The sequence below is a fragment of the Myzus persicae genome, unplaced genomic scaffold (assembly GCF_001856785.1).
Source record: "Myzus persicae strain clone G006 unplaced genomic scaffold, MPER_G0061.0, whole genome shotgun sequence".
Lineage (NCBI taxonomy): Eukaryota > Metazoa > Arthropoda > Insecta > Hemiptera > Aphididae > Myzus > Myzus persicae.
In genome coordinates, this window is record NW_019102577.1 from 227,763 (window position 1) to 243,653 (window position 15,891).

At 34.9% G+C, this 15,891-nt stretch overlaps 1 protein-coding gene across 5 annotated transcripts in view; it reads right to left on the reverse strand.

The window, feature by feature from the left end:
* Positions 1-15,891, reverse strand: part of LOC111032597 (transcription factor AP-2-epsilon) — a 119,384-nt gene that overhangs the window by 20,647 nt on the left and 82,846 nt on the right. For all 5 annotated transcript variants that reach the window (XM_022312983.1, XM_022312981.1, XM_022312982.1 and 2 more), the window contains 3 exons: positions 7,288-7,461; positions 3,810-3,864; positions 150-309 (listed from right to left, as the gene is read on the reverse strand). In XM_022312983.1, coding sequence (XP_022168675.1) covers positions 150-309; positions 3,810-3,864; positions 7,288-7,461 — 389 coding nt within the window. The remainder of the gene's footprint in view (positions 1-149; positions 310-3,809; positions 3,865-7,287; positions 7,462-15,891) is intronic.

The window sequence follows — 15,891 nt, forward strand, 5'->3', positions numbered from 1 at the left end:
ACTCGCACACACACATACGTTTGCAGTAGTTTGCTCAGATTGTTTGGTCACGTTTTATTCACAGGCGCGTGTACGTCGGAATTATTAAAATAATAATACGATGAAAACTCTGGATATTATTTTTAAATAGAAAATAATATAATATTTACCTTCTGAGCACGCCGCCCAATAGAGAGGCGTTCAGACATTCTGGAGGCGACAACCTGCGTTGGACTTCGCCGACAGTTACTTTGTACTTTGATGTAGAGCTGAGCAACGATAGACGTCCAGGTACGCTGCAAAATACGTCCGAAGGGGTAGTGGACATACCTATAGAATAAAAAATGACAATAGTTATTAAAACAATAAAACAATATTATAATTACAATTTCCTTCAGTTTTAAAGAAAAATGAATGGTATAAATGAAAGACCTTTTTTTTCACAAGAAGAAGTGACTTAATTTTATGAGAATAAAAATGAAATGACCCATACGACGTCGCATTGATAGAATCAAGGATGATAGACCCCAGAATGATTGAGGTGGAGAACGCAGAGGAAGTGTCAATGGACAGGGAGAAGTGGAGGGACACTGTTGCTACAGCGATATACCATAATGGTCTTTAAGATGCCTTCTTAGTAGTAGAAGCAGAATAACGAAATATAACATAAATACAATTACAATAATAAACCTATAAAATATCACCATTTAAGCGTAATTGTTGAGTTTTTCGATTCTATGAAACAATTGATACATATTATATTTCTAAAGTTTCATTTTTATCGATTGTAATGACTTCATTATAATGCCAGTAATAATATTATTATAACATATTTTTTTATCTAACATCTTATTCTTTATGATAAGTCTCATTCATACAATTTTATGGATGAATTGGGGAAGATATATAGATATGATCGAAACTGAACCCTGTATCTTTGCTCAATTATTAGAGTATAGATATTAAGAGTAAAATGAAGATGCAATAATATTCAAAATATAGACAAAATGTACATTGTTTAACGTTTTATAAACTTGAATTAAATATGATAACCATCTATATGACTAACAAATTTATATTTAAATATATTTTTTCATAATTTTGAGTTATTAAGGTTAAACAATGTTACAAAGTAAGTACAATAATATAAGTATCTATGTTATTTTAAACATATATAAGATTTATTTTGCTTTATCGTATTAAATCATCGTTGTACATTAGTACTTAACTTAATTGAATTTAAATATCTTTGAAGTACACGTCATTCCGTTACATATTATTTTTCAATTAATTTGGTTTTTTACGTTTACATAGTATATTATCATTGTGGTCTATTATTTTTTGGTCCCTTGAATGTTATTATATAATAAATAGTTTCAACTTCAAAAGTATATTACTACAATATATAGAAAATTAGTGTATTGGAGGCGACGTTGAACGAGTACTCAAAAATGTTCAGACTATTGTCAAACAAATTCCAAATTGTATAAGAGTATACTTATAATTTAATGTATAGATTATAATATAGACGTTATAGTGTCTGACGAACATTTGGTCAACATTTTTTAGCCGGAGGTAACGGTAATACACTGCAAATATATCGAACAAACGTGATTTATATATATATACAACAATATAATATGGGTATACGTCCTCTCGAACGAAAACCCGCCTTCGGATACAATAATAATATTATAACGTCTCAGGTTCGGGCGGGAGGGTGCGAAATGATTGTGCAGCGTGTGTGTGCTTTTTCACAACATCGACAATGGAACTTGAAATAAAAAAAAAATTCGCTAACACGAATACAACAGATGTCCGCGCACGCCCCCCCGTCAAGTCATACGCGGCACACCCCAAATTAGCCGTGTATACGCGCGGCTCGTCGAGGGGGTGCCGTGTTTTTCTGGGCCGTTCCCGGTGGACGCCCCCAGAAAATATAAAAAAATAAAAAAAAAATAACACTACCTTGCATATGCGTATGAGCTGTTTAATATTATATAGGTACCTAACATGAGCGCCGGGCGTACCTACTTACCACCTCGTCAAATGTCACATAATATACAGCTATTGCAGTACAATAGAGGTGTGAAACGCACGGTGGGAAGCGGAAACCGAAAGAAAAAAAACAAATATACCTAGGCGCAAACCGAAACACCGTTTTCGTTATTTACAATATTATTCATATTCGAAAATTACACGCACATAATATATACATAGGTCGCGGTATTATATGCATATTATACAGTGTAGCGCGATCGTTACATTATATTAATAATAATTATTATTAAATATGTGGCATGGGCATGGCGATTGGCGGCATATGCGATAATCACACAGAAGGATATATTATAATATAATCACGATGTGCGTATAGTGTATATACCTACACGCGTTATTGAATAAAACGACAATAATACAATACAACACGTAAACGTATATAATAATAATAATAATAATAATATAATGACGACCGTCTCCAAAATCTGTTTTGCAACTATACTCGTATTTTTCATCTCGTCATTACGGCTGCGGCAGTTTATACCGTATTAAATAATATTTCATAATATTTCGAATTTTCGGCAAACGTGATTATTCGGAATTTTGCGGCCTCGGTGCGTCAGAAAGTATACATATATTATTAAATGTGTATATGTGTGTGAAGTGTATAGCGAGTGAGTACACGGGGAAAGATGTGCGCCCCCCTCCTTCACCCGTAAAGTCATTGCCGTGAAAACCAGACGGCGGCGGTCTCTCCTCATTAGAGGGGTGAAAAAATCGACACATAAACGTAATAACGAGCACGAAATCACGTTCGGCGCGCAACCCCTTTTTCCATTTAGCAAACAAATTTTCATCGTAATATTTTTTATTTTACAGAAATTATTATTTTTTTAACCGACGCGTATATATGATGCTGCGCCGGCGTATTGAATTATACGCACATATTATATACATAGGACGTGCCGTGTGGAGGGTGAGGTACGAAAGTCGTGGCGATACAAGGTCTGTGGAGATCGTCGAGTAAAATAATATTTATTATAAAAGTACCTAACCGTCGGACCGGAACGAGAAAATCACGGGTGATAAAATTAAATAAATGTATGTATATGTATTATAAAAATACGATTACACGCGACACACGCACTGATGCTTAATGAAATAATTATTCAAATGGGTTTATTAGGCTTGAAAATTGAGAAGGGGGGAAAGATTGCAGGCCGGGATAAAGCACCTGGGAACCCGAGCCCCGGGGGCGAAAGGACCCTCGACGTTTGGTCGTCAGCGGGACGTCGAACTTTTCCGTTTTATTGGCCCCGCCGGCTGGCCAATCAACGAGACCGATCGCTGTCGCCGTCGCCCGTCGGTACCTATACATAGGGGGACGACGCGTTTCCACGAAAACGCCAAACTACTGCAGCATACCGCGTATACGGTGGGTGCGTGCGCGTAATTCGCGTTCCGTCGAGAAATTAATCATTACGTTTACGATTTACACTACGACGATAGATAATTGAAATCGAAAACATAATTAAATATCACAAAGAAAATACGTGAATGCAGGCTGAGATGAGGACCGTCGTAAGGCGCACGCCCCTACGTAATATATAAAACTGTTCGGAGTTTTGGACACACACACGCGTCGAACCGGTAACCGGTAACCGGTAACCAGTATAAGGCCAATTATTCGCGCGTCTGCTATTCGAACATCCATGTATTAAAATAATAATATCGACGTCAAGCGTTTACATACAATTATTTTTTTTCCAAGCAAACATATAAGTAATGTATTTTAATATTAGGTAAATTAAATGTACGAAGATACTTACGTTTTAGTAGCGGCAAGTCGTTCATAAACGAACTGCTGTCATCCACGTTGTGTTCCTGTTGGGGAAAAAAAATTAACAAAAAAATAAATAATCAGTCGTAATACGGCAAACGCAGTATTATTAGGCACAATAATATATTATATTATAAGTATAATATAATTACACGGTTACGTATATTACGCATACCAACAGTATATCTATCGTGATATTATGGAGAACGGGCTACTGCTTGATTGCGGTCGTACTATATAAAATGATAAAACCTAATATTTTTATTATTATAACGACGATTGCACTGGTATCATTATTATTTTACAAAGCGCGCGAGCACGAGATTATTACAATTATTATTATACGTCGTCGTTGCCGTCGTCGACTTCGCCACCACCAAGCACATGATAATAATATTATCGTGTATATAATACCACGTATAAGGAATCATCTTCGTCCGAACGCGTACATAGTAGTAACGTGGCCGAGTGCGTACACGTATAATGTAATATTTTTATTACACGGGGGTTCCTGAGTATAATATTATTATATTTTCGATAATAATAATTACTATTAACCTCGGCCGCAGATAAATCGAACGCGAAAGGCCACTTAAAAAACGAAAACCCGCGTTTCAGATTTATTATATTTTATCATGTGTATGCGCGCTTACGATATATACATAATAATATATTACCTATTTTTTTTTTAAATATTGTTTTGGGGACGTAACGAGTTATGGGCGCACCCGATTAAAAAAAAATTAAAACGCGGCCGTATCTCGGGAGCTGTAGTCCGCCGACACACGCCGCAACACACACATACACACACACACACACACACACATAGGTTTAATATAATATTATATGCTACCACTACACTCGTCATGTCTACCGTCTATCATATCATAATATATATTATATTCAGTATGTGTACAAGAATCTAGGTATGTATATAAAATATACATACACGAGACAGTATATATATTAAAATAATGCGCTTATAACGGCGGCGGTTCTCCTATACAGGAGGAGTGTCCGAATCGGTAAAACCTATCAAAATGTATATATACGTATACCGCGGCTTGCTTATGTGCCAATAACAATAATTGATATCGTATGCATGTACGTGTTCATTTAAATGCCGAACAGAGCTACAAAAAACAGCCGCGTATAGCTACTAATACTTTTCCACTTGTGATCGGACGGCAGTGGCAGCATTAATTATTATCGATTGCTTATTTTATTGGCATTATTTTCAGTCATTATACCCATAGTATTACCGTCGTATTTATAGGTAATATCTTAGATTCAAACTTTAAAACGTAATGCAGGTATAGGTAACCTAACTATTTGAATACTCGGCGGACATATTAAATGAATTTAATATTATCCGGCTTTTTATATTTTTAAGTAAATGAACATTGTGGCCATCTCAAATTTTCAACGATAAAAAACACTAATTTTTCAATTTTTTATTATGAAACGTAAAATAACCTTGAACTTTAATGATTTTGGCTCTCCATATTATTAATTTAAAAATCTGAATTCGTATTTAATAAAATATTAATTAGATAAAAAGTTTTTTTCTGGAACAAACGCTGTAGTGAAACTTATTAACACCGTCTTTTCTATCGTATAATACTATATAGAATGCGCATTCAATTAAAATAATTATACAAACAACTCGGCGCGTATGGCGTATGCGTTATTGGCGCGCAGACAATTTGTCTCGTAGCTAAGCCATCAGGCTGCATAAGAATATAAATAATATAGAACTAGAGTGGCGTAATTATTCTTTGATCGGAATACTACTATAACGATGGAAGGTTTATATAATATTTAGGGGGGCATTTCTAAGTGAATTTACGGGTTTAAAACTCCTATTCGGAATAACTTAATATCGGACAAATGCTATGTAGGTACCATATTATATTATGAAATAATGTTTGAGAGACATTGATTTGTAACCACGCGGGTTTTTCATTCAAATACCATGAGAATTTATTTAAATAAATGTTACTACTATGCCTATACCCGGTTCACCCAATTAAAGAAAATAATATTTCGGAGTGTACAACGGACGGTCTGCTGCACCGGCGGTCGTATCATTCGCTGAGGAAAATTCCTGCGCTCGCGTATATATGGCAGCGCAGTAATGCTGCAATGATCGTCGGCGGTGCTTTTGTTTGTGTAATTAAAAATAGTCGGATCATCGTCGGATCAACGCGCGCGATCCGAATAATCTCATCAATCATTCGCAGGGCACGGTATCGTCCTTAACACACGGTGTACAGGTTATAGGTAGGTATCTACATCATATTATTTAGATAAAATCTAGTCGCGATGTAGATACTCAAAACTCGATAGCTCGAAAATCTTGGATATAATACTCGAATTTCTTTTTTAACTTGAAATCCTCTCAACGCTCGACGAGTACTATTAGTCTCGTTAACTCGAAGATAAAGTTGTGATAAATAGTTAGATAGAAGTACGTACCTATGTTATATAATATCTGCAGGGTATTTCAGTGTGAGAGGAATGACCATTGACTACATTTCAAACGTACCTATATGCATCAATATAACCGATGCGTATTCAATGGTAGTGTTGTACTTATTGATATCACCGGTATCAATAATTTATCAAATAGTAGTGATTCTAATTAAATTAAAAAACTATAAAAATTAAAAGTCCCAAAAAATAATCTTCTAATAATATTACGGAAAACCAAGCAATGTCATCATTTTAAACTGTTAGACTACCTATTTGTTGAATCTCGACGACGTGGGAATGGTGGGATACTTTTATATTCGAAGCATATTACTGCAGCAAACAAATTAGAAGCTTTAATTAATAAACAGCCAAAACTTCAAATATTGATAGCCAAATATTTGTTCTTATGATAATACTGTATTATTTACAGCTAAGTCTTTTTCATTTTTTTTTTAATCATAATTTTGGTAAATTCGAGTTATTTATTTCAAACCGATATTTATATATCCCTTCATCATCGCAAGTTATCGCGACTCGACTGTAACTATACACTATACCGATAGTTTTCTCCTATCATGTATAAACAACTCACGCGTTGTACCTAACCTATACCGCGATTGGATAAATAAATATTTAGAGGTGTACGTCGTAAGGATCGCGATGAACTGTAGTATACCTATACACGATTCGCGCAATACCGAAAACAAGCAGAATATTTTTACTCTCCGACGACGGGGCTTGCTGGTTATAATGTGTTATATACTTGTTAAAAGCAACCGATAATCAACCGACGACGACCGGTTCAACCCTCTCCCCGTCGATATAAGGCGTGTCTCCGAACACCCGCGGAGCAGAGCTGCTGCAACCCTCTCTCGTAATATCAGAATAATACACTACAGGTACGCGTTATATTATAATTATGATTGTACAAATATAGAGGTGATAAATCACGGTAAAAACAATAATTAATAGATCGGAACGCGATGACTCACCTGAGCTTCTTCCACCACGCTGGACAGGGCGTTATGCAGGACCAGCGAGTCCTCCAGGCCCGGGTGTGACTGGACGAGTACGTCGCCTCGGCCGCGAACTCCACCGACGCCGGAACCGTACTCGCCTCCTCGGGAACGGCCACTCTCGTACGGGAAAGAAGGGTGCATGTTACCCTATGGATCAATGATAAAAATCACGTTACTATATTATTATATATTATATATAATATCACATATTTTGTCGTTCAAGGAAATCTAAAAGCTTTGTGAGACCTCACATCATATAACATTATTGTATTATGTTACAATAAATAAGGGTTCACGTTTGTCGGAGAAATATAATATTCGTCATCTACCTAAATTTAATCGTAATTCCAATAAAAAATATTTTGCTGTTATACCATACAAAAATAGGTACAGTATATTATTTAATAATAAGACCGTGAATAGTATATGTATATTCAATATACCTATGTAATAAATGAAAAATCGTAGGTATATTTTAAAATCAGGATGTTCCGTTTAGACCAGGAATTTTTGGAATGTCTGAATGATTCCCAATACTTTCAAATTATTAACGCTCCCGAAAATTCCGTTTACATATCTGTTACTTACATTATAAAAAAGAAAAAACAGTTTCCAGTATTTATATCAGACGTCGCTATTTTGTGACGATGTAGTGTGTATGTATTTATGTGTGATGTGTCGTGTGTGGTCAAATCATCGTCGTCGGCCCATACGACTAGCGTGAACAATTTATTGAAATATGCGTATATTATGACGTATAAATTACTACCCGACACACTCGATCGCATACTATCAACCGCGTTGCATACGAGTTTCTAGAGTTATTTTCGATCTAGAAGAGTGTTTATTACGATATTACGCGCGGCTGCATCCGTCATTATGTCACTTTACGAGTTCGCGAGAGTAAAAACATCTTGGCGGCACTATATTTATACCACCTGTATATCTGCTGTGAACCGAACTGTTTTTTATCGTTCAATAAATACAGCAATAATATTATTATTAATAATAATAATTAAAATCGGACAGTTAATATCGTACCATAATCGCGAAGTTTTCTCTTTTATATATAATATCATATACCTACATATACCGTCGTTTACGTCACAAACTGCAATGCTCGGCAGTATGATATAGAACACGATGAAGAAACAAAATAAAAATAATTTATCGCGTTTATGTGGCCGTAAAATGCGCGTTATGATCGACGATTTAACAGATGGAGAAGGAGAGATAGAGACAAGAGACAGTATCGCCGACGATCGTTCGAATTTGATTAATCGTCACGCGGTAAATAATATTATACGTTATAATGCCAGCTTTAGACATCGAAATGAACGGTTTTTTATTTATTTATTTCGATTTTTCGGCCGGTTATAATTACGGGTCTCGTAACCAGATATGGGAGAGGTTTTCGATAAACGCACACCGTGTGCGTATATACTTTATATAGGTACCTATATCTATATACATATTCTCTCGTTAAGGAATACGCACTCGATACGTCCGCGTAACCTAGATATATATACTCGGCAAAGTTGCCTCGCGCATAAAATATGTGTAGTCAAAAAAAAAATCCGCACACTGTTTTGTATGTGCGTCGTCGTCGTTGTTGTCGTCGTCGTCGTATGCGTATCATCGACTATAATAATTATTGTTATTAGTGCGGGTTGCACAGATCCGGTCCCGTTTATACCAAGCCCAAATCGGTCGACGTATAGGTATTATATTATTATTATTATACTTAAACGACGTCCGATCGGTTGCAGCGGCGGCAGTACCTACTACACCTATACATATATATAATAATAATAATAATAATATTATACGACTACATTCCGTATACGTGACGGAAGGGCACCCGTCGGAAACTGTTGCACACCGAGCGCGGCGGCAACCTCGTCGATCTCGGTCGACCGAGAAAGTTTTTTTTTTGGCGATATTGATTTATATATTTACTTTTTCTCCTCGCCGTATGGATACATGAGACCCGTCTGCGTCCGGTACTCGTGATCATGTGTGTGTTAACAATACATACTTGTTGTACTTGTGTGTGTGCGTTCGAGTTATCATTGTTATTGTTGTTATTATTATTCAGTCGGGGCGATCGATACATACGGCGTACCGCAATATAACGTTTATTTTAATGGTTCCGTATTAGAAACGAGTATAATATAATATATAATGAGATCGGATTTTTTTTACCTCCCCCGTTTGCTGCTGCAGATGATGTTACGTATACGACTTCTGAGAAAAATTCACAATTTTTTTTATGCAAGTATTATCATTATACTACATTATGTGCAACGACAAAAAAAATCGTACACGCGCTGTGGCAGTGTAATGTGTGAATTTTTCACGACCAGTTTTTTAAACTACATAAAGTAGAACAGCGTATATTATAATAATATAATATACCTTTAAAATATTATATATGAACGCGTTTATTTAGCCGTTAATCATATCCGCATATGCACCCGGGAGAAAATATAATATGTGATGTGTAGATAAAAATCGAGAGAGAGAGAGAGAGAGAATGAAATCGAAGGCGGTATTTATTGAGCGATAAAAAATGTGTCAAGCCGGATAACACACGTAATTTTACGATTATCGTGACACGACCGATTTTATATATAGTAATATTATGTTACGAGAGAACAGCTTCGGCTCCATATCTAAGTCGTGTTATTCTATACGCAAAAGCTACGATGAGGAGGGGGTTTATTTACAAAACGACATACGGTTAATGTTATAAACAGCTTATAATTACGTTTGAAAACAGTTTCACTATAATCCGAAGATTAATATATAATACGTATATTATTTTACTTAGGATTTTTTAAGTAGGATTTAGATATAAGTACGAATATCTTCCATGAAGTAACATACATTCTGTATATTTATTTGTTGTTTATTATTATTACGTAAATATATATCAAGATTTATTTTCCTATCAATGCAACTGTAAGAGATACATAATATGTTACGAATGTTTATGAAAACAATAACATTATTAGGTACTTAATCGAACATATTGCACGTTTATTGCAATTTTAATTGAGTTATAAGGTCTATATTCTATATACCGAGACGTGAAACAGAAGGCCGTCAATAATTAACTTTGAAGTCTGCAGAGGCTATCTGAAATTTATTGTGCCAATTATTTTTAACTTTGAAAGTTTGAGCTATTAACTTCCAATACGAGTGTACATAAACTAGCTTAAGTTTTGGGCGATGTCAGGAAGAAAGAAATACCATTAGACGACAAACGTGGCAAGTCTGGAGCATCCTAAGGTATATGGCGTGCATCAAATTATTAGATTATAATTTATTTTTAAAAAAATAGAGAATTTCAATGCCATTCCAGTTTGTGTATGGTATATGTGTCTGGGTTCTGAGAATTTCAGCCCTTCCCTAGTTCGTGGGATCTGCCATGACCAATATTTCCCGATGTAACGTTATTCATTTATACACCTAGATCGTCGAACTGCCGCGTTTTTATCCAATGTAAAATAATAATGATTTGTTATACATACGTCCACCACGGCACCATCGCTACAGTCGTCGTCGTTATTAAATATTATCTGATAAAGTTTTAAAAGCTCAAGAATTTCTGTAGAACAATGTATACAAAATATTATACTATAGTATTTTGTGATATAATATATATATATATAAATATGATACGGTTTCCCGATGACGACGATGAAGACGACGATGATGGTACGCACTAACAAGACCGAAAAGGTTCGGCGTATGCGTGTATAATGTATATATATGTACTCTTGTATATACATGATAGCTTATATTGCATTATTAACAAAATATAATTATTACGATAACACAACGATAACAAAATATATTTTACAATAGCGCGTTTCTCGGGCTCTCCCCCGAGACGGAAATTTTATTAAAACATCTCGTAAAAATTCGAATTTGTCGACATTCCAAAATCTCAGCTTCGGCCATCCTCGTATATTGTTATATAATTACTAAATTACATCCCGATTATATATAATATTAATAATAATAATGATATGCATGTACATAGCGCCGCTATACTAATAATAATCGTTTTTATACCCTCGTCGTTTTTCTGACTCGAGATGGCATAATTAAAACGCTTGGAATTCCACGTACGTCGGAATTCTGGACGAAGAAATCCGCCGCCGTCGCCACCCTAGTTATTATAATATGTGTACATAATCCACTCGAAGGGTGCCGTACATGTAAAATATTGTATACACACATATTATATATACTTAACGTATCATGAACAGGGCTCGGAACTTTATGCATTTGCATATTTGTCAGGAAAGTGCATATTTAAAATCTGATTCGATACAAATATGTTTCGCGATCGCTAGATTTTTATTCCAAAAATGTTCATTGCATATTTTACAGATAAAAACATAATATTATATCATATAATATATTTTCGTGATGAATTTTTGACGTCCGGTAACACGGAGTTTAGTTCAAGAACCATTATAGTTCATTTTCATCCATCTAGGATAGACCTAATGTTATATCCAACTTTACGAGAACATAAACAAGTGTTACTTAATTATGTACCAATACCTATTGATAATATATAATTAACTACGTTGTCTACTGCGCAGTAAATTCATGATTTAAATAATTATATTATTAAAAATATATAGATTATAGCTATAGCCTATAGGTATGCCAAATAATATTATACACAATATTACGTAATATTGTATATTATTATTTATTTCATTACGGGCGGACGGACGGACTTTTGGCGACAGAATTTTTGTTTGTCGACGAAAATTCCAAAGAAGATGGGTAATTAAAAAAATAAAATGTCGGACACCACAACTGCAGGAGCACGTCTCGCGTGACGCCCACTTTTCACGACGAGAGTAGTCGAATCGATTTCCTCGGGCCCCATTAACGGAGCCGTACGATCGAATGCGTATACGTATATACCCATATATTAATTATACCTACACATGCACTCAATATAAGTCTTTCTCTCTCTCTGTTTCTCTTTCACTGTGCAGCAGAGGTAAAAACGAAAAATACTTCGGACGATTTCACGCGTACCGTTTTTATAATATAAAACATAGGTATACACTTGCGCGCGAGCCTGTTTTAATTAAATCCCGTCCGAACGACCGTACAAGTATAATAATAATAATAATAATAATAATAATAAGAGCGTAGAGTCTAGGCAGTCGGACTACCGCTCGCCGCCGCCCTCGTCGACAAGAACGCGCGCCCGTGTTAATAATATAATATATTATTATATGAACGGTAGTCAGTATCGGAGATAATAATAATGCTAATATATATATACATGGACACATCATCAGCGGACCCGTCAGCGCGCGCCAAGCGTTTTTCGATACTATATAATGAAAAATTTAAAAAAAACTGTTGCCCTTATTATAGAGGTACGCTGTTTCTTTGTGTCGTATCGGTGATATTGTATTCATTGCAAATACCTACACAGTACGCACATATACCATAAAACTGCAAGTATCAATAATAGCAGCGGAGCTTATCCAACGACTGCGTTGGTCGTTCGCGAATTGGTCAGACGACGGTTTATTATTTACATGAAAAGTTGGGAATAATAGTATTCATTTGAAAACGAATTGATTCACAAAACGTTAAATATCATGTTATGATAAGAACAGCATCGAGCCTAGTTATTCCTTTAATTTTGCGTCTTTATAGGTGTTAAGTTCTACTCGGAAATGGCCCACATATTATATATTATACATCTTATTTACCCGAAATCATAATCTTAAATGCCGTTCAGACAGTTGGAATATTATAGGTGTATAGGTATGTTGTAAAGCATTTTATATATATACAAATATACAATGAGATGTTATAATAATATATATATATATAATACTGCAGTCAGCGAACACACCCCCACGTCGATAAAATATGTTTGAGTAAAATTACTTATTCGACACGCGTAAATATACTTGATCTCGAGATAAAACTAGCTCTTATACGTTGGTAAGCTCACGCAGTATCAGATTTCCTTTGTCGAATTATTATCGTGTCTAGAGCGATAAAAACGATTGTGTATGCAAATATCTAACAAAAAATTACGTAATTGTAGATTACTATATTAACGGACGCTTATATTATATACGTAACAATTACATATTCAGTCGCGAATAGGCCATAACCTAACCTAGGATATTTAAATTTAACATTTGAATGCAACTTTGGGGGAGGGGGCTGTTCACACATAAAATATATACTTAGATTATATAGTAATGGATAGAAGAGAGAGTGTTTAAATAGCACCAAAAACATCACCTGGCTATGCGCCTGTACAAAAAAATCATATTTTAAAACTCGTCGTTTATAGACAAACAGACAACAGTTATTGATACATATTATAATTATATATTATTATGACGTTATGGTGACCGGGCAGCGTTGTTATAAAAACCGGACCCGTTTCGTCGTGCCTAGTGCGGTACACCTATATTATGTACCTATATTTATACGACATGAAGTGCAAGACGTAGTTTTCATGCCACGCTACCGGAATGCAAAGACTATAATACATATAATAATATAATCTACTATATCAGTTAAATATAATACCGCGGTTGCGGTATGATAACCTTACGTGGTAAACTCTGACCTCCTCGCGATTTAAACTCATGACGAGTACGCAACTTTATAAAATCGAGTATTGGTGAATATAGTATAATAGTATTTACTAATAATATTGTTGAAAATTTGAAATAAATACGATATCAATATAATAATGTACGGGGTGATTTTATAAGCAAAATGGTCACAACATTTTTATAGTTAAATTATGCAAACAAATTCAGATTTTTAAATTTTAAAGTAGATACCTAGATACTTATCTAAAATTAATATATTTTAAAACATTTAAGATTTATTTTTCATATTTGTATATAGGTACTAGGTACCAATTGAAATCAAAATTTGAAAGAGTATAATGTACCTGTAATCTATGGTATTTGAGTTATTCTTCTTTAGATACTAACGATCATACTATACTATATATGGGATACATGGGATATTGAATATTAATGTTGTATTAAAAATGTAGTATTTAAGTGTATTTAAAATTCCTTAGAAATTAGAACTTAAATGAATGTGTACAGTTTAATCATGCGAAGTGTACATCCTTAAAAATTCCCCATGCGTATTATATTATTTAATATCTCGGAAATAAAAGAACCGATGTCAACTATTACGCACATATACAGAAATAATACCGATATATGCATAATTATAGGTAGCGGGTAGGTGTATGTAAGTTCGATTTCGTTCTCTCTTTAAACGGCTTTTTTCAGACACTTTATGGGTCAAAGTCGCAGCTATCGCGGGGGCCGGCCGGGTCACGTTTCTTTGGAGACAAGACGCACACACGCGTTGTGATTTTATATGCGTGAAACGAAAAGATAATAAAATATATTTCTCGGGCATGAAAAGTATTATAATTTTACTATTATTATTATTGTAATAATATACGATCTCGGGGCGTGGTCAAGGGATGGCGTGTTAAAGTCATTTAACTGGCATACAGGTTACGTAATATATATTATAATATAGGCGAGCACACTCGGTGGCACTACCGGTGCGCGCGGGTAGTCGTACAAGTAGAATCATACAATATGATAACACGGAGGAATAAAATATAATACCTATATAATAATGTTATAATGGGATTTCAAAAAAAAAAAAAGATTGAAAGCAGAATACGCGATTGTGTGTGTATAATAATTGTTGTTAAACGCTCGTCCATTATATATAAATATGCAAAATATAATTTATACACGAGACATAATGTCGACATTACTGCACGCGCGTGCAAATAGCGAGTTACGGTGCGGTGGTTTGGTACACCTCCTATATTATTATAACGTACGACATTATATATTATAATATGCGAAACGAAAACGGATGTGCTCGCAATAATATTATTAACCATTTCTCCTCTCCGCAGGTTCTTTCTATACAGATACATATTGTATAAGTCATTTGAACGCGCACGCGAGCTCGCGGAACAGATTTATAATAATATGAATTTTATCTCGCGCGACGTGTGACGCACTCGTGAGTTACGCGCTGCCGTTAACATTGTGTAGGTGCCTACGCGGGGAATAATTTTAGCTGTAGCCTGTTGTGTATTATAATTATATATCAACTAGATGCGAAGCACAGGGTGTTATTGTTATGATGTAAAAAAAATACTGCAGGTTCTCTGATGAGTCAAGGCTCTGGACTTTGGAAAAACTAGGATTATAATATGACAGAAAACATAAATCCCCTCAATTTCACTCCCTACGATCCTACACGTAATTGGTGGACAGTGAACACGAATTATTTGAGTCAGGTAAGTACATAATATAATACATATATTATAAATTTTGCGAGCTCGGTGAAATTTATCGACGTTAATATATTTAGGACAGACACGCGACAGAAAAAGTTAGTGACTATATAAATTCAAAACTTAATTCATGATTGGACATTTTGACAATCGCCATGACGTTATACATAAGCAATGAAATATTAATGTGTTTTCACGCACGA